This window comes from Leopardus geoffroyi, chromosome E2 (genome assembly GCF_018350155.1).
Source record: "Leopardus geoffroyi isolate Oge1 chromosome E2, O.geoffroyi_Oge1_pat1.0, whole genome shotgun sequence".
Lineage (NCBI taxonomy): Eukaryota > Metazoa > Chordata > Mammalia > Carnivora > Felidae > Leopardus > Leopardus geoffroyi.
Genome location: NC_059335.1, coordinates 20,181,196 through 20,201,762, shown reverse-complemented (window position 1 = coordinate 20,201,762; position 20,567 = coordinate 20,181,196). Strand labels below are relative to the sequence as shown.

General features: G+C 43.9%; 1 protein-coding gene across 6 annotated transcripts in view; it reads right to left on the bottom strand.

Annotated features, from left to right (window-relative positions):
* The window catches only part of CEP89 (centrosomal protein 89), a 77,162-nt gene that overhangs the window by 27,386 nt on the left and 29,209 nt on the right, over positions 1 to 20,567 (bottom strand). For 4 of the 6 annotated variants that reach the window (XR_006702604.1, XM_045442540.1, XM_045442536.1 and 1 more), the window contains 7 exons: positions 19,654 to 19,878; positions 18,102 to 18,244; positions 11,924 to 11,974; positions 11,676 to 11,759; positions 9,164 to 9,267; positions 5,280 to 5,395; positions 3,042 to 3,222 (listed from right to left, as the gene is read on the bottom strand). Coding sequence is in view for 5 of the 6 variants with exons in the window: in XM_045442540.1 (XP_045298496.1) it covers positions 3,042 to 3,222; positions 5,280 to 5,395; positions 9,164 to 9,267; positions 11,676 to 11,759; positions 11,924 to 11,974; positions 18,102 to 18,244; positions 19,654 to 19,878 (904 nt within the window). In the remaining variant the exon portion in view is untranslated. The remainder of the gene's footprint in view (positions 1 to 3,041; positions 3,223 to 5,279; positions 5,396 to 9,163; positions 9,268 to 11,675; positions 11,760 to 11,923; positions 11,975 to 18,101; positions 18,245 to 19,653; positions 19,879 to 20,567) is intronic. The other 2 variants (XM_045442539.1, XM_045442537.1) reach the window with 1 other exon arrangement.

The following is a 20,567-nucleotide window of genomic DNA, read 5'->3' as shown; positions in this document are numbered from 1 at the left end:
GTAGGTATTATATAAGGAGATGGCTTTTCCGCCCTGGCATCTCCCTGAGCAGGCGTATCACTGACTGCTGAGCAGGACTCTGCCTACACAGATGAATTCTGTGACTAGTCAGCTACCCTTTAGGCTAGAACCCCCCTGCCCCAAAAGCCAGAATAAGGAAGGCTTTCCTTGTGTAGACACCACTAGTCACCCCAAACCTTTAGCTCTCTCTAAACAAGTTTGCTAACTTTCTTTAGAGGTGGGGTGACACCCTGGCTCACATCGTGGGTAGACTCAACAGTTGTAAGTGACGATAAAAGCCAAGAACAATGTAAGCCTCCAGGCGTGGCCACCGCACAGCTCTAAGTCAGCGGGACAGCTCCCCATGAGAATAACCTCCTGCCCTCTCTTGGGCCACAGTTCCTCCCAGGCAAGCTGCCAACAGATAGAACAAACAAGACAAAATGGAGAAGCCACTCCGTATTTATGATCCGCACTTCCCTGAACCAGGAGAGGACAAATGACACACAGGCACCGTCCCTGGACACTCACCGAGCATTCAGTTTAACCCTTTTATTCTATAAACACCTTTCTCTCAGGACCTCATCTTTGCCCGAGACACAGCCCTTTCCCAAATTCCTCCTGAGACTCCCCTCATTGTAGGAGCTGGGTCAACAGCTGCTTTGCTGATGACTAGTAACTAACTGCTCTGGTACATGTGGCGGATCTCTTACTACCGGATCAGTGTGGGAAGGGAGCCCCCTACCTGAGGCAACCAGAGGGTGGGCGCACTTTGTCTCCCTTCAGCCCAACTCCAAGGTGTCCTTGGCTTACCTCATGTCTGTAGTATTCACCTTGCTTTGTCTGTTTTTCTACCCAATCTTGGTACAGCCTCTACGGACTTCCCCGAATTCACACATTCCATCCCTGATGAAGCCATGCCCCTCTTCCCATGTTACAAATGCTCTCTCCAATCAAACACTGTGCCCTCCAATAGGGAACCATCGGAGTCAACACTCTCCGTGTTCACCCTCACTGCTCCACCCTCTACCCCACCAGTCAACTCTGAGCACAAAGCCTCCTGGAAAAAGGCTGGCACAAAGGCCTTCTGTCACCTTCTAGTAGGGACTAGTTTACTCTCTACCACAATGCTCCTCTCCTGATTTCCACTTACAAGAGATGTGGTGACATGTTTGCCTTTTCAACATGTTTGCCTTGTCTTCCATTGCCTTTGCCATTAGTGGCTTCCTTCTGAAGGTTTTCATATCTTCTACACTCACATCTAGGATATGTGCCTATGACACATCCACAAAAAAACATCAGCCACAGGAGTGGGTGTTTGAGGGAAATAAAATCACAAAGAGGGACATAATCTCAAAAAACTTTCCTTCCTCTACTGGAATAGAAAAGTAAAGTACAGGTATGGCCCAGACAACATGTAATAGTACAGAGAAAACACTGGGTTCCAGCATTTACTGACGCACCAAACTAAGCACTTTACATGCCCTAACTCATTTATTCCCCCACGTCAACCGTCTTAGCTGAATGCCTAACCATTTAAAAAATTATTTCCTCCATTATGAAAATAATGTATATTCATAATAGAACACAGGTAAAATATTTTAAAACAAAACACAAAGAAAATTTAAATTACCCGTTTTGATGGTTAATTTTATGTGTCAACTCGGCTAGGCTATGGTGCCCGGTTGTTCGGTCACATGTTAGACGGATGCCGCTGTGGAGGAATTCTGCAGATGTGATAAACATCTATCGGCAACTGACTTGACGTAAAACAGATTACCCTTGATAAGTGGGTGGGTCCCATCCAATCAGTTGAAGGCTTTATGAGCCCAAACTGAGAGTTCCTACAGAAGGAATTCTGCCTCAAGAGTGTACCACAGAAATCCTGCCTGAGTTTCCAGCCAGCTGGCTGCCCTGTGGATTCTGGATTTGCCAGCCTCTATAATCGTGTGAGCCAGTTCCTTAAAATAAACCTCTCTCTAGAAATATCTATATACACATCCTACATATATCCATCGTTTTTCTGGAACACCTCAGCTACTAATACACCCATTTCACCTGCCAAAGAGAATTTCTGTTAATATTTTTCCATTCTTCCAGTCTTTTTTTCTATGTACTTATGGCATATGTGAGTGTGACCATATACAAATATGTGTGTGTATGTATTTATACACATAAGAAATACATATAAAGACCCACATATTAGAACAGTCAACTCATTCCAGTTTGCCTCAGACTTTTCCAGTTTTAGCATTGTTAATTCTCACATTCTGGGAAAACCTCTCAGTCCCAGGTAAACCGGGATGGTTGGTCACCTTAATACACATACATATATGTGCTTTCTTTTTAAATAAAATTTTCCTTTTAAATAAAATTGTGATCATTCTATACATACTGTTTTATAATCTAATCTCTTCATCTAAAAATATATTTTTTTCCTTGAAGTGCTTGGGTGGCTCAGTCGGTTGAGCGTCTCTTGGTTTTGGCTCAGGTCATGACCTCGTGATTCATGAGTTTGAGCCCCACGTCGGGCTCTGCACTGCCAGTGCAGAGCCCGCTTGGGATTCTTTCTCTCCCTCTCTGCCCCTCCCTTGCTCGTGCTCTTTCTCTCCCTCTCAAAACAAACAAACAAACAAACAAACAAACAAACAAATAGCATTTTATGCTTGTATCCTCTAATTGAACCAGTTCCCTATTACTGGATATCCAGGTTTTCTGTTCTACTACTTTAAATTATCTTTGGGTCCAGAACCAATAAAGGCTGGAACAGTAGGGGGAAAAGAAATCACGGACGTGCGCACACGCACACACGCGCGCGCACACACACACACACACACACACACACTGCAGATGGCAGCCCTCAAGGACAGGCATAGCATACTTTAATAATCAAAGATTTACCATTCTCAGTCCCGGACACCTGTGTTGGTGCAGCTCATAGACTCAGAAGAAGACAGCGTGACCCCTCTCCACTCTGCCTAAAACCACACGCACGGTGACACGCTCACACTTGTGAAAATGAAAAGACCCTGTGTCCTTACCTTTTTAATTCGTTTACAATCGAAGCATGGACGTTCATTGCAATTTTGCCATCCACGCGTGTTTTTAGTTCCTGGCATTCAGTACGTAAAATTTCCATTTGCTCCTTGTTTTGAGTTAGCTCCTTTTCTTGGCTCTGGGTTTTAGTCTCCAGAAGCATGAGTTGTTTTGTCAGCTTAGAAACTGAAAAATGAGATGGATAAAGACTTGGTACAGAAGACTTAGGAAAACAGGATTCTTGATTACTAGGTAATACCAAGGAGAGCCAGCTCATAAAAAATGATCTTGAAAAAATCTTTTGGGGATTTAGAAATTAATACCAAAGGCCTTGTACTTAGAAATTACTGTCCCTATATTAAATGTTCCCTAAACATACATTTTCCTACTGGGGCTCAATTTATTTATTATTATTTTTTAGCAGGTTCAATTTGTTGATATCATAGTTGATAATATATGATGTTAAACAAAACATGATTTTAGCCTTCAAGGAACTGACTTTCCAAAGACAGAAGCCTTAAGTCACACACAGATACGCAAGCACAGACACACAACATCGATATTGTCCCTGAAAGTGCAAGGTTTTCAAGTATTTAGAGACATCAAATATGGCCCAAGTACAGACTGAATGTATTGCTTTTCTTCCCTTTCCTCATTAAGTTATGTTTTCTGTCCTGTATCTAAAGGAAATCGTAAATATTTTCAGCCTGAGCAACACCGCAGTACATAATGATAAGATACTTCCCAGACAGCTGTTGGAACCGGCACTTAGAAGTCTTAGAGTATAAAACTTTAAATCCTTGTACTCTGTGAAAAGTTAGTTTAGTTGGTCAAAATGAATAGCTCCCTCTGGGAAATGGGAAGATAAGATAGGCAGCTGACTAAACCAGACAGGCCTAAAGGTTGGCCCTATTCTCCGTGACCAGAATAATCACCACACCTGCTCAGATCCACTACATTTAAAGAAGTTAAGCTCAGGGCACACAAAATTAATTTTCCTTGCCATCTCTGGTCTTGAAAACAAAGACAGGAGGCTCAACGACTTTCTCTTTCCTCCGCCCCAAATCATGCCAGAGGAGAGGCACATATGTCCGTGCCACGTGGCGTTGAAGGGGAAGTCCTGTGGAAGAAATGCCTATCGGACGTGCTGACAGACACTGTCGCTTTTAAACATGACCCGGCTCGTGGAAACAAATGGTGTGCCAACCTAGCGGCTTCCGAAGCAGTGGGGGCCTTAGTGCCCAGGGTGGAAAGGGCAGTCATTAAATAATCAGGAGCATTTTCAGTCGGTTAAGCATCCGGCTCTTGATTTCAGTTTGGGTATGATCTCAGTTTGTGAGTTCGAGCCCCACATTGGGCTCTACACTGGCAGTGTGGAGCCTGCTTGGGATTCTCTCTCCCTCTCTCTCTGCCCCTCCCCCCCCCACTCTCTCTCTCTCTCTAAATAAATAAATAAATAAATAAACTTAAAAATTTTTTTTTAAAAATAATCAGGAACATTAGGGAAAACAGAAGGGAGGGGTTACATTGGCTCATGCAAGACAGCTTGTATTTTGCCCTCCTGTCCTGTGTTATTCTTCCCTGGAAAAGAAAAATCAGTAAAGCACAGGGGGAAAAACGCCACTACCTTTTGTGCTCATAAATTTGAGGTTTAACCAAAGTAGAAGAAATTACTCAATCTGGTCCACTTCAAAGTCCAAGGCCATATGCTCTGGGGCTCCTAGGAGCAGGGAGGGACACATGGAGAGAGGGGGTGCTCACAGAAGGTATCGAAGGGAAATACAGTCTATCACAGCACCCACAGCTCTGACGAAGGGCAAGGTCACACAGAAACTATTCAGAGAGTGAGTGAGTTCTTATTACTCATGTCACAAATATTCAGGAACAGACCCTTGCATTGTTTCAAATATTCACCTCCCATGATTTTCCCCTCTTACAAATGGCATTAGCACCCCCAAACCCAGTTCTGCAGATTCTAAATGGGTCACGTACATTTGCTTTACAAGATTTACAGTATAACTGGAAGGACACTGCGGAGCCTAAGAGAAAGCAATCACTGCGGTGATGGTTGGATATGTTGTAACATAAACAGCTGCATTTCAGTAAAGAACAACACATTCTAGAAAACATGATTTCCCCCATTTTTAATTTGAAGGGGATCTCTACCAGAAGGGGAGGCGGTGCAAGTATGAGACAACAGTGATATCACAGCATCATCATTACTTGATGGAAAGATGGCTCACCTTCCTGGAGACGCTCCTGGTGGGTGTCCTTGACTTTTCTTTGCTGAATCTCCAACTGCTCTATCAACAACTTGTTTTCCTCTAAAACCAGTTCTGCGTGAGTCTGAAGCTGACGCCTACAATTGATTTACAAAATTAAATACTGCTATTCAGGTACTGAATGATTACAGAGACACTCCAGAGTCTAAAAGAAAGAAAGTAAGGGGTATCTGGGTGGCTCAGTCAGTTAAGCATTCGACTTTGGCTCAGGTCATGATCTCGTGGTTCATGAGTTTGAGCCCCACGTTGGGCTCTGTGCTGACAGTTCAGAGCCTGGAGACTGCTTCAGATTTTTTGTGTCCTTCTTGGCCCCTCCCCGGCTCACACTCTCTCTCTCAAAAATAAAAACATAAAAAAAAATTAAAAAAAAAAATAAATAAAAGAAAGCCACTAATGTGTTGTAGGTAATGACTATCTGGACAAGTTTCAATACTAAACATCTTTCAAACATAGTTAATCCTCCCACTCACATTAAACTGGGAAAGTACAGTAATAAAGTCTCGATTATGAACTGCTTCAGTAACTTTTTAAAATGTAACATTTCAGGGGCGCCTGGGTGGCGCAGTCGGTTAAGCGTCCGACTTCAGCCAGGTCACGATCTCGCGGTCCTTGAGTTCGAGCCCCACGTCAGGCTCTGGGCTGATGGCTCAGAGCCTGGAGCCTGTTTCCGATTCTGTGTCTCCCTCTCTCTCTGCCCCTCCCCCGTTCATGCTCTGTCTCTCTCTGTCCCAAAAATAAATAAACGTTGAAAAAAAAAAATGTAACATTTCAAACATATACAGAAGTAGAAAAGAAACAGATAATAAACTCTCATGTACACAACACCCACTATGAACAATTATCAAATGGCCAATCTTGTTTCATCTATATAAACCTCCAATCCCAAAACCCACTGGATTATTTTGAAACCAGTAGGTAATTAGAACTGAGGAAGAATTTAGGAAGTTTCCATTTTTTTTTTTTTTTTAATTTGAGACAGAGAGAGAGAGCGAGAGAGAGCCCACAAGCAGGGGAGAGGGGCAGAGGGAGAGAGAGAAAGAATCCCAAGCAGAATCCACTCTCAGCATAGAGCCCAACATGGGGCTCGATGTCACAATGCTGGGATCATGACCTGAGCAGAAATCAAGAGTAGGACGTTTAACTGACTGAGCCACTCAGGCTCCCTAGAAGTTCTCATTTTAATTGAGAAGTACACACTTGTAATCAATAGCATATTTGTCCCAAAACGATGACTTTGTTAAAATCCTCTGGCTAGTTTCTTAAACCATACTAAGTACTAAAAGTCCCCAACCTTAATCTCACATGAGCAAACCCTTCCCTTACAGAGGGTGCCAAGTAAATCCCAGCCCAGCTCAACCTTCATGATTGAAAATTTCAATCGGAATGAGCTAAGGGGGCCTCGGAAATCTGGTTAAATGCTTACCATTCAAAGCAAATGGTAAACCAGTAAATTATCTCAAGTTTTCACTTTAAGCTCAAAAAGAGGAAGGAGAGAAAAAAGATGAAAAGAGTCAAGCTATAGCAATGATCTAACTCCAGTAGTGGCTGCACATTGGCTCCTTGGCACCCATGATGGGAGGGAGCTGCCCTGCTGTCTGGGAGGGACAGAGTCCCAGCCCCCCTCCCCGCCAGCTCCCAGCTGTGGCCCCACAACTGTCCTGCCTCTGACAGACCAGCCCCACTGTGGACTTTCTCGGGACTTCTTTCTTCCTCCCTCCCTCCTTCCCTTCGTTCTTCTTCTTTCCCTACCTGCTTCCCTCCTTCCTTTCTTTCCCTTCCACCATTCCTTCTTTTCTTTCTTTTTTAAATATTAGGGATTCTCCTATTTCTTAAAAAAAAAAAAAAAAAATTTAAGACCTCAGATTTAGTTTAGTACCCCCTCTTATTTTAGAGGCAAACTGAGGCCCGTGAAACATGAGCTATCCCAGTTGGTCAGAGGACATCAGGAAAAGAAATGCAGAATTTAGTTATGGCCCAGAAGTTCATGGAGAAATTACGTGAAAATAAGGAGACAGTTTCTACTGACGTGTGAAGTTGGTGTGTCCGAGTCTCTGGTGGGGACGTCCCGTACCTGGCACCTGTGTAGGGACAGGGATCCTCCCGGCCAGGGAGGTGGGGGGGGGGGGCACGAGTGCCAGGGGTGCCCAGGAGTGCCAGGAGATCTGCCCACAGGACCCCTCCCCAGGGTGGATGGCAATGAATTCAGAATAAGGGAGAGGCCAGATGGCGGGGGGGGGGGGGCGGGGGTCTCAACAGGCACCGCACAGACCTAACATCTCCCCAACCATGGCATAGACCACCACTCCAGAGCAGGGTGCCAAGGGCCAAGTGCACGTGTGGATTTGAAAGTGGGGTCTTTCTTCTGTTTATTTATTTGATTTTAAGGAGAAGTAACCAGGTTTGACTTGCATTTATGTACGAGGTCAGAGGAAGAACCTGACATCCCAGTTCTCTCGAGGGCTCTTGCAAGCAGTCTAACTGACCTGCTTTCTAGGGTGCTATTCAAGGAGGGTTGAGGGGAGGCACATTAGGAGCCCTGACAGAAGAAAATCCAAGTTCAACAGTGGAAACCACAGTGCACCAAGATCCAGTAGCTGCCCAGGCCAAACCCGACTGACACATCGGTGACCATCACATCAGGGAGAACCCACCTGATGGTAGCAATGCTGTTGCCTCTTATTCCGAATTCCGGGACATCACATATGGAAAGTACTTTAATTTTTTTCAGTGATGTTAAAACATTTAAAAATTACTAAGTATAACATAGAAAAAGATCAACGTGAATAGCTTTTGCTTTCTTAGTCTTGCCTGGATGTTGCCCTTAGACTTTTTAAGACCTCTACTTTCATGTATTCATTGACTAGGCCTCTGTTGCCACTGTGCTAATGAACAGGACATCGCCTTGCCCTTGAAGAGCTCACCGAGCACAGTAAGCCCGACACGGAGACACACAGGTAGGCACAGCATGGCAGGTACCAGGACAGGGTGTATGTTTAGGGCCATGTCAGAAACTGAGACAAGGGAGCAACTGAGGAATTCTGCCTCCAGGGAGAGGCGCTGACCAGCATCATTTGATCAGGGCCATTTGAGCAGGGCCCTAACGGATGAAGTAAGAGGCAGGAGGGGCATTCTGGGGAGAGGCAGCAGCATCTGTAGCAGGATGGAGTGAGGCAACGCTCAGTTGTCAGGGAATGGAAGGCCACGGAAAGGGCAGGCCAGACGGGAGCTAGTGGTGCGGAGCCCCATCCTGAGCTTTCTGTGCTAAAGCTCTGGAACAGTCACCAGGGCAAAAAGGATGTGGCTCAACAGGTTTGGAATGGGAAAACTGTCCTAGAGAAATATAACATCGGAACATAAAAAGGGAGGGAGAGTAGATGGATTTCAGGTTTAAAAACCTTTTTCAATTTTATTTTAGTTTTTAAAGTTTATTTATTTTGAGAGAGCGAGAGAGCGTGTGCACGCACGTGCACGCATGTGAAGAGGGGAGTGGCAGACACAGAGGGAGAGAACCCCAAGCAGTCTCTGTGCTCTCTGCACAGAACCTGACTCACGGCTCGATCTCACGGAACCGTGAGATCATGACCCGAACCGAAATCAAGAGCCCGGCCTCAACCGATCGAGCCACCTAGGCGCCCCATAAAAGCCTATTTAGAATTTTAAACGTAATCTTTAAAATTCAAGTTTAGAATAGATCACATTTTCACTGTGCCTTATTAATTTCTTAGAAACTCTCCCTGAAAATGTTTTAGTGAAAAAAAGGAAAAGGTATCTGATGGTTTAATAAAGTTTATTCCTATCATCTTGTTTTCTTTTGAGCTAGCAGAATATACCAGAAACACACTTGCCATTCCTTGCTGGTAACAGGACTGCTTCTATTTAGCTCCTGATGCAATTCTTCGTTTTCTTTCACCACTTCCTGGACCCTCATCCTAAACATCCTCATTTCCTCCTGAAATACAAATGTATATACACTGTAACACACACACACACAGACACATGGCGCTATTTCTCAGCCTTAGTGCTGTCGCTGTGGCTCAAGTCAAAGGTCAGCGGCTTTCTAGCAAAGTCTCACATCAACAGCTGCCTTAAGCTTCGTAGCAGCACCAGGTGCCTGCCCTCAGGGAGCTCCCCAGTCTGGTGGGAAGCAGGACACAACCGCGATGCTGAGTACAAGGGACAGAGAACATCAGGTTTTAAACACTCAGTTCCTGATTTGATAACATTTTCCTATGAGTGCCACAAGCTGAAATGATAAAGGCAGGTCAAAAAAATAAAAAAGAAAAAAGAAAGAAAAAAAGCAGAGACCTAAGAACACTGTAATTTTTCTTTTGTTTAAAGACTTTGGAGGATAAACTGGAAATTTTTAGATAAAAGAACTTTTCATCTGAATTAAAGGGTAGGGGTTGGAGTCTAATTTTTTTTTAATGTTTATTTTTTTTAGAGAGAGAGAGAGAGAGCGCACGTGCAAGTAGAGAAGGGGTAGAGGGAGAGGGAGACAGAGGATCCGAAGCAGGTTCTGAGCTGTCAGCACAGAGTCTGATGCGGGGCTCGAACTCACAAGCCGTGAGATCATGACCTGAGACCAAGTCGGATGCTCAACCGACTGAGCCACCCAGGTGCCCCTGGATTCTCCTAATTTTGGCCCTTCATGATCACAAGAAAGCCTCTCCTACAGGAAGCCATCAGTGAGGACAGCTCCAACCGTCATTAGCCCAACTAAGGACTGCTGTGGGGCCCGCTTTTGCCTCCTGTGTTCTTGGCACTCTTGCTGGGCCTCCTCCGTCGCTGCTTTTCTCAGCCAGCCCTCAGTCAGCTTCAGTGTCTTGTGGCGTCCTTCAGCACGAGACAACCTCAGATGCCAGTGTGTATTCTTCTCTCAGCTATTAGACATTTATGCTTATACCCATTTAACTTAACCATGCCATGTAGCTTCTTTTTTTTACCTTTCTGCCCAAACACACTCCCCAATGGCTGACAGCTCTTTTGTAGAACAGGGCTCAGGCAAACTAAAGCCCCCAAGCCAGGTGCTTGTTTTGAAAATAAAGTTTTACTGGAACACAGCCACACTCATTCATTTGCACTTCGTCTATAGCTGTTTTCATCCTTCCACAGCAGAGCTGAAGAGTTGCTGACAGAGGCCACAGGGCCTGCAAAGCCTAGAGTATTTACTAAATGTCTATTTACAAAGACTATTTCCATACCCCTGTTTTAGAAGGAGCACCAAATTAATTTTGTTAATTGTTTGGCTTGATAGTTAATTAGTATAAGATTAATTCACCCCTGGGGCACTGAGTGGCTCTGTTGGTTAAGCTTCTCTTCATTTTGGCTCAGGTCAAGGTCTCAGGGTTTGTGAGACTGAGCCCCCACACAGGGCTCTGCTCTGGGAGGACAGAGCCTGCTGGGGATTCTCTTTCTCCCTCTTTCTCTGCCCACCCCGCTCGTGAGTGTGTGTGCATGCTCTCTCTCTCTCTCTCAAAAAAAAAAAAAAAAAAAAAAAAAGATTAATTCATCCTCTTACAAAATTAAGTGTCCAACAGGAAGTCTAGAAGAAAAGGTTCAAAACCGTATTATGTGGACCATTGTACATGGGACAGTATAACAAGGAAGGCTGGGTGACTTAACAGACCCTCCCAGCCAGAGAGTCCAGAAAACCCAAACTTTTCTCTCTGGATCCTTCCAATTCCAGAGATGTCTTTGGTCACTTAAATGAGCACACAGAGAGAATGGGACCTATACCTATAACAGCCACGTAGCCTTGGCCGCCTGTGTAATGAGAACGGGGTCTGCTGTCGGAGGCCCTTCCCACCACACAGAGTTGAACAAGGCAGAAATGAGCAAACACCTGGCTTCCTCACCACCACCACCACCGCCGCCACTGGATTTCTCTGGGGTCAGCTCTTCAGAGAGCTAAGAAGCATCTGAGTCGGCCTAAAATATCTCTGGCCTACTCTTCCCATGTCTGCCCAATGTCCCTCCGCAGTGGAGCGTGTAGCCGCAGAGCGCCAGGAAAGGAGCGGCCCCTGCTGCTGTCTTCTCTGCACACCCAGAGCCCGGCCCACCCGGGGCTGCCGGCCTGGGAATCCGGGCTTCCGATGGATGCGGCACCGTCCCATCCCTCCACACCCCGCTCACCTATCCCCGCGCACCCCTCCGGCCCCACTGATCCCTCCCTCCCTCTTTCTTTCTCTTCCTTCCTCCCCTCCCCCCCACCTGCACCACTACACTCCTTCCTCCCTTTTCTTCCTCCTTCCAACATCTGAGTACCCAGGAGATGTTGGGCATACCTATCTTCAAAATGTTTCTTCAAAGTTTGAAGTGGTCTTATTTTTTATAAACCTTGTCCTGAGGCCAGCCTACCTGAAGGGTGGCATTGAGCTCATCCTTCTCCTTCATCCTGTCTTCATATGCCAGTAACAAGGGTGACAGGTACTTTGTATCCAACTGAACACAATGGAAAAAAGAAGGTTATCATAGGTCTTACATCTGAACACAATCAGCACGTTTTTAAAAAGGTAAGAAAATCTACTTAATTTGGAATGGTTTTTAACATCTATTCAATTATAACCCAGAAGGCGTGGGCCTGAAATGAAATAACTCTCACTTACCAACCAGGGTGGTGTTGGACCCTTTGATGGGAGGCCGTCGATATTTAAAGTCTAAGAGCAAAGCACATGGTGAAGGCAAATTAAACTACACTTCCTCTGATATTTCAAGCCTTAGATATGCTTTTTTTTTTTTAAATTATGTTTTGAATTTCAATTCTAGTATAGATAACATACAATTTTACAGTAGTTTCAGGTGTACAACATAGTGATTCAGCACTTCCATACCAACACCCGGTGCTCATCACAAGTGCCCTCCTTAGTCCCCATCACCCATCTCCCCCTGCCCCCACCCCACCCCCTTCCCTCTGGTAACCATCAGTTTCTTCTCTGTAGTTAAGTATCTGTTTCTTGGTTTGCCTCTCTCTCTCTCTCTCTCTCTCTCTTTTTTTTCCTTTGCTCATTTGTTTTGTCTCTTAAATTCCACATGAGATCATATAGTATTTGTCTTTCTCTGACTGACTTATTTCGCTTAGCATTATACTCCTTAGCTTCATCCATGTTATTGCAAATAAGCCTTAGATATTCTTATTCTAGACCGGGCATCAGCATCTATGCATGCACATGCATACATATGTGCATGTATGTATATATGAGCACTTTTTTTCTGAAATGTTTGAGAGACATTTGCAGATACAATGCCCCTTTTCCTCTAAATACTTCAGTGTATATTTCCTGCCAGCAAACATTCGTTTAATCAACCGCAGTAACATCATAAAAGTCAGGAAATCAGCGGGGGGAGTGCCTGGGTGGCTCAGTCAATTAAGCATCCAACTCTTGATTTCGGCTCAGGTCATGGTCTCACAGTTCGTGAGTTCAAGCCCTGTCTTGGGCTCTGAGCTGACAGGGTGGAGCCTGCTTGGGATCCTCTCTCTCTCTCTCTCTCTCTCTCTCTCTCTCCCTTTCTCTCTGCCCCTCCCCCACTCACGTTCGAGTGCATGCGTGAGTTAACATTATGCTATGTGAAAGAAGTCAGTCAAGAAAGATCACATGTTGTATGATTTCGTTTATATGAAATGCTCACAACAGGCAAATCCATAGACACAGAAAGTACGTTAGTAGTTGCAGGGGCCAGTGCAGGTGGTGGGGGAAATGGGGAGTGACTGCTACCAGGTATGAAATTTCTTGTTGTGACGAACGTGCCCTAAAATTGACTGTAGTGATTGTTGCATGATCCTGCAAAGACACTACAATAATCACTGACTTGTACACTTCATTTTTAAAAAAGATTTCATGTTTAAGTAATCTCTATACCCCACATGGGGCTTGAACTCACAATCCTAAGATCAAGAGCTGCACGCTCAAGACTGAGCCAGCCAGGTACCCCTGAATTGCACACTTTATATGGGTGAACTGGTGAGTATGTGAATCTCAAAGCTGTTATTGCAAAACGTAAACTTAAGTCTTACTTTAAAAAGAAAACCAGGGCACCTGGGTTAAGTGTCCGACCTCGGCTCAGGTCATGATCTCACAGTTTGTGGGTTCAAGCCCTGCATCGGGCTCTGGGCTGTCAGTGCAGAGCCTGCTTGGGATTCTCCATCTCTTCCCTCCCTGCCCTTCCCCTGTGCTCTCTCTCTCTCTCTCTCAAAAATACATAAACATTAAAAAAAAATTAACAAACAAAATCAGAAGCTTGTGAAGCTGCCCTGAATTCTCAGGAACCACATGAGAACAGGTGTCCTCTCTGGCTTCCTATCCTGATCCCAGCAGGGGACAGTCAGCTGCACATCCTGACATGTCAGAACCCCCAACCCGCCCCCGCACACCCCTCACGTGCACTATTCTCTAAGGGCAAGGACCTGACCTTCTGGCTCCTTTTTGCTCCTCACGGCACCTGACACAGTGCTCTGCTCAGTGAGTTTATCGAATTCTGTAATCCCTCTTTTAAAGAAAAACCGAGTCTGCTTTCTTCTTTCCGTATGCCTCCATTGTGAAAGCATTCCCATCACCAAGCTAATTACACACCCATCACCTCACGTATTTACTTTTTTTTTTTTAAAGGAAAACACTAGTTCTATTCTCTTAACAAATTTCAATTATACAACACAGCGTTATCAACTATAGTCATCATGTTATCCATTAATCCTTAGATCTTACTCGTCTTATAACTGAAAGATTATACCCCAGCCTCTCCCATTTCCTCCAGCCCCCAGCCCATGGCAACCACCACTCTACTGTTTCTGTAAGTTTGACCTGCTTTTTTTTTTTTTTTTTTTAAGATTCCACACAGAAGCCATACTATGCGGTATTTGTCTGTCTTAATTCACTTAGCAGAATGCTCTCCATGTTCATCTATGTTGTTGCAAAGAGCAGCACTACTTTCTCTTGTAACGCTGACTAATATTCCACCATGATATTGTATTGTATTTTGAGAGAGAGAGAGAGCGAGCGAGCATGAGTGAGGGAGGGGGCAGAGGGAGAGAGAGGGGGGGAGAGAGAATCCCAAGCAGGCCTCATGCACAGGGTGGAGCTAACACAGGGTTCCATCCCATGACCCAGGAATCATGACCTGAGCCCAAATCAAGAGTGAGATATATAGATCTCTCTCTTTCTCTCTCTCTCACATACACACACATTTTTGCATATACATTACATTTTCTTTATCCATTCATCCGTAGGCTGTGTCCATATCTTGGCTGTTGTGAACAATGCTTCAACGAACATCAAAGCACAGACATCTCTTCAAGACAGTGACCTTGTTGCCTTTGGACATATACCCAGAAGTGGAATTGCTGAATCATATAGGGACTCTATTTTTAGTTTCTTGAGGAACTTCCATACTGCCCTCCATAGTGGCTGCACAAATTAACTTGTGACAGTGCATGAGGGTTCCCTTTTCTCCACACCTCACACTTGCTGTCTCGTCTTTTTTTTTTTTTTTTTTTTTTTTAATTTTTTTTTTTTTCAACGTTTATTTATTTTGGGGACAGAGAGAGACAGAGCATGAACGGGGGAGGGGCAGAGAGAGAGGGAGACACAGAATCCAAAACAGGCTCCAGGCTCTGAGCCATCAGCCCAGAGCCTGACGCGGGGCTCGAACTCCCGGACCGCGAGATCGTGACCTGGCTGAAGTCGGACGCTTAACCGACTGCGCCACCCAGGCGCCCCTGTCTCGTCTTTTTAATAATAGACCTGCTAACAGGTGAGATGACAGCTCATTAGGACTTTACTTTGCATTTCACTGCTGGTGAGTGATGCTGAGCACTGTGGGTCACTTGCAGCTCTTCTTTGGAAAAATGGCTATTGAGGTCCTTTGCTCGTTTTTAAATTATTTACTTTTGTGCTGTTGAGCTGTAGGAATTCCTTGTATTTGGGGGGCATTAATCCTTTATTGGATATGTGGTTTGCAAATATTTTCTCGTTCCATAGGTTGCCTTTTCATTTTGTTGATGGTTTCCTTTGCTGACAAGTTTGATGTAGCCTCACTGGTTTATTTTTGTTTTGGGCGTCAAATCCAGAAAACCATCACCAAGACTGATGTCAAGAAGGAGTTTTATGATTTCAGGTCTTATGCTCAAGTCCTTAATTTATTTTGAGTTGATTTTGGGGTGTGGTGTAAGCTAGGGGCCCGGTTTCATTCTTTTGGATGTGGACATCTGGTTTTTCCAATCATTTATCGAAGAGAATGTCCTTTCCTCATAGTATATTCTTGGCTCCTTTGTCAAAAATAAACTGAGCATATATACATGGGTTTATTTCTAGGCCCTCAGTTCTGTTCCATTAGTCTGTGTGTTTGTTTCTATGCCAATACCATACTGTTTTGATTACTATGGCTTTGTAGTAGCTTAAAATCAGGAGGTGTGATGCCTCCAGATTTTGTTCTTGTTTCTCAAGGCTGCTTTGGCTATTGAGGGTCTTTTGTGATTCCACACAAATTTTATTTCTGTGAAATAATGCCATCTATTTCTGTGAAAAATGCCATCAGAATTTTGAAAGGTACTGCACTGAATCTGTAGATCACTTTGGCTAGTATGGACATTTTAACTATTAATTCTTCCAATCTATAAGCACAGAAAATCTTTCCATTTATTTGTGCCTTTAATTTCTTTCATCTGTATGTTTTATGGCTTTGGGTTTTATCTTTCACCTCCTTTGTAAATTTATTCCAAAGCATTTTGTTCTTTTTGATGCTATTATAAATGGGATTTTTTCCCCTTAATTCCTCTTCCCAATACTTTGTGGTTAGTGTCTAGAAACACAACTGATTTTTGTATATTTTTGTATTGATTTTGCAAATTTACTGAATTCAATTATTAGTTCTTTTATGTGTTTTCTTATTACTAAGTTGCCTCTTTACTTCAGCTTAGAAAACTATGTTTAAGGCCAGTTTAGTGGTGACGAACTCCTTAAGCTTATGCTTGTCTGGAAAACTCTTTGTCCAGCTTTGTCAGGTAGAGTATTCTTGGTTGGCAGTTTTTGTTTTGTTTTGTTTTTGAATACACTGTGCTACACCCTCCCGGCCTGCAAAGTTTCTGCTGAAAAATCTGCTGATATTCTTATGGGAGTTCCCTTGTGTGTCCTAAGTTATTTTTCTCTCTGCTGTTTTTAATATTCTTTCCTTGTCTTTAACTTTTGACAGATTAATTATAATGTGTTTTGAGTGGGTGTCTTTGGGTTCTTCTTATTTGGAACTCTTTGAACTTCCTAGATCTGGAGGTCTGTTTCTCTCCCCAGGTTAGGGAAGTTTTCAGCCATTATTTAAATAAGCTTTCTGTCCCTTTCTCTCTCTCCTCCTTCTGGGACGCCTGTAATCCACTTGATAGCATCCCATCATTCTTTTTCATTTTCTTTTTGCTTCTCTGATAGGATGAATTATACTGCCATGTCTTCAGCTTCACTGATTCTTTCTTCCACTTGCTCTAGTTTGTTGCTGAACCCCTCTATTGAATTTTTTGGTTCAGTTATTGTAGTCTTAAGCTCTATGCTTTCTGTCTGGTACTTTTACGTTTTTTTCTATTTCTTCGTTGAAATGCTCACTTTGTTCATGCTCTCTGGACCTCAGTGAGCATCTTTATCACTGTTATTTTGAACTCTCTATTGAGTAAATCACTTACCTGTACTTCATTAAAATCAGTATCTGATCTTTTTGTTTGGAACATACTCCCTTTTTCCTGCATCTTCCTGGACTCTCTGTGTTGGTTTCTGTACATTAGGAAAAACAGCCTACCTCTCCCAGTTTTGACAGACCGGTCCGGTATAAGAGACGAGCCTCATCAATCAGCCTGGCCTGAGCTCCTGGTTGCCTCTCAAAACTCTGTGATTGTCCAAGCCACTGTCTTTGTTCTTAGTGGCTCCCAGTAGTTGAGGGCATACCAAGACTCATTAATTTCCCAAAAGGGAAGGCTGTATTTAGCACCCAGATGCAGGCTGATTGGAAGCCAGACCTCAGGCAGCAGCTGGGAAAGTATGAGATCAAACCCCTTCCAGGGAAAAGTGGGAGGTGGGTGTTTTGCCTGCTTCCCCTGTGCTGAGCCCAGTGAGTAGCCACACCTGTGTGTACCATCCCTATTTCAGAACTGCTGCTTTGCTTGCTAGTCCTGTGGGAATCATGAGCCCAAGTCCCATTGGCTATGAGAGCCAGGTGATTTGGGGGACTTGTGAAAACTAGTCTGCTTTCTTTCCAAAGTTTGTACACCAAGAGACAACAGCTATACCCTGGAGGAACAGGACTGAGAATGGAGCCGAAGACAAGGACTTTTACTCCTTTATTTACTTTTGTATTGTCCCCAAATTTTCTTTACAAAGAACCTTTATGGCTTTTTGTTTTGAGAAAGGGGGAGGGGAAGGAAGGGCAGAAGGGAGGACATAGAAAGGTCCCCCGAAAGACTGTGCTTTGGATGTGCCATTTTATACCAAATAATAATAAATATGAACCCTTCGGGGCACCTGGGTGGCTTAGTCGGTTAAGCGTCCGACTTTGGCTCAGGTCGTGATCTTATAGTTCATGGGTTCGAGCCCTGCATCAGGCTCTGTGCTGACAGCTCAGAGCCTGAAGCCTGTTTCAGATTCTGTGTGTCTCTCTCTTTCTCTGCCCCTCCCCTGTTCACGCTCTGTCTCTGTCTCAAGAATAAACATTAAAAAAAAAAAAAAAATGAACCCTTCAAGAATGGAAAGCAATTCAACAGCAAAGGCTAAAAAATAAAAAATCAGAAAACTGATATTTTAAAATTGAAAACATTACCTCTTCCTTGGATAAATGCCTGAATTTTGTCTGATATCTACTCAGTTCCACATTCAAACGATGGACAGTCATTTTCAACCCATCATTTTCATCCACTAATTCTTGAGCCTGTTTCCTTAGACAAAGTAGTTCAGGTGCAGCGACTATAGGGAAAAAAAAAAAGAATTTAATATTAGAAGAACTTACATCAAATTGATCAAGATTTTATATAAATTACAATCATCTGCTCTTTTTTCTCTTTAGGCTCACAAGAGGCAGTGGAGGACAGATATATAGGTATTAATGAATAAAAGTTACAAAGTTTTTTTAACACTGAAGAGTCAACGGTGTTTTGGAAGTTTATGCATATACAATTAAAGTAAAATGAAAACTGTAGAAAGCAAAAGTCATTGTTTCAAATGATATACATAAAATAAATGTAAAATTTATTAGAACTAATAACCTTCCCATAGAATAGCAATATCCTTTTAGAAAGCATAACAGAAAAGAGATTCCAGGGGTGCTTGGGTGGCTTAGCTGGTTGAGCATTCAACTTTTAATTTTCACTCGGGACATGATATAACAGTCATGAGATCAAGCCCTGAAGATTCTCTCCCTCTCTTTGCCCCTCTCTCCTGCTCACGCTCTCTTGCTCTCTCTCTCTCTCAAAAAACAAAACAAAAAGAAAAAAAGAAAAGAAAAGAAAAGAAAATAGATTCCACAAAGTAACAGCACAGATAATATAAAACTGTAGAAATAAATATATGCCTCAGGGAATGCCTGGGTGGCTCAGTCCAAATCTGTTTTTTTTTTTTTTTTTTTTTAAATTTTTTTTTTCAACGTTTATTTATTTTTGGGACAGAGAGAGACAGAGCATGAACGGGGGAGGGGCAGAGAGAGAGGGAGACACAGAATCGGAAACAGGCTCCAGGCTCCGAGCCATCAGCCCAGAGCCCGACGCGGGGCTCGAACTCACGGACCGCGAGATCGTGACCTGGCTGAAGTCGGGCGCCCAACCGACTGCGCCACCCAGGCGCCCCCCAAATCTGTTTTTTTTTAACATTTATTTATTTTTGAGAGAAAGAGAGAGAGACAGAGCACAAGCAGGGGAGGGGCAAAGAGAGAGGGAGACACAGGATCTGTGACAGAATCTGAGCTGTCAGCACAGAGCCTGATGCGGGGCTCGAACTCTTGAAGTGTGAGATCATGACTTGAGCCAAAATTGGATGCTTAACCAACTGAGCCACCCAGGTGCCCCTGGCTCAGTCCAACTCTTGATCTTGGCTCAGATCATGATCTCACAGTTGTGAGTTCGAGCCCTGCATTGGGCTCTGTGATGACAGTTGCAGAGCCTGCTTGGGATTCTCTCTGTCTGCCCCTCCCCAGCTCACGTGCTGTTTCTCTCTTCTCTCTTTCAAAATAAATAAACCTAAAAAAACAGAACCTTAAATATTATAATACAATAAAAACATTAACATCAGCAAATATTACAACAGAAAATAGTAACTTTCAAATAAATGAGAAAATAAGTGAATTCTTGTTTGTTCCTTTAATAAAAGAACAGTGTAGTTACCCCCACCTTCCTGAGAGGATGCTTTCTTAGCCTCTTTCAACTTTCGATTTTCTTTTTCTGTTCTTTTCAGTTTTAACTGTAGTTCTTTCAATGCTTGTTTTACTATGTTAAGTTCAAGAGTAAGAGTTTGATTTGCATTGCTTAGATGCAAGTTTTCTTCTTTTATTTCCTGGAACTTCTCTTTGGTTATTTCTAAACATCTCTGCCGTGCTCTACCGGTTATATCTGGAAAGGTACAGGGAGAAAGTTTTTTTAAATATTGATTTTTACAATTTTACATCAAAATTATAGGAGACTTTATCTCCAAAACCATGTGAGTCACTTCTTCACGTCCAGCCTCACGCTGTGTTCTTCAGTCCCTGCAAAGAGAACGGCCTACACATGAAAGAGTGGGTGGTCTGTTGAGGCCACAGTAAGCCACTGGGAGAGAGGCAGGAGCCGAGGGGGGCCCTTGCATATCATAATGTGTAAAGTAGGGGTTCTGTCCTGCAGGCTGCCAGGAACCAGAAAAGGTTTTTAGGCAGAGGTGTGAAAAGGAAGAGGCTCTATTCTCACATGAGCCTCTGGGGCCAGCAGTGAAGAAAGTGAACAGGAATGAGGTCCAGTCCAGAGGCAGGGAGGCCAGAGGGCCCCAGAGTGAGGGCAGAGAGGAAGGGGCATACGAGAGAGGGACAGGCCCAGAGCTGACCAGGTGTGGGCAGTGAGGGCAAATCAAGGAGGGCTACCAAGACCTGTGGCTTGAAAGACATTCAGCCCGACAAGGGACACAGATGCATCGGGTAAGTCAAGCTCAGTTTAGGACACAGCCCCACTCTGAAGGCGGACTCAGCTGGAGAGACGGAGGAGCCACCAGCCTGTGGGCACCAGGGAGAGGAGAAGCCAGAGGTCACGAAGGATTTTAAGAAGGAGTAGAA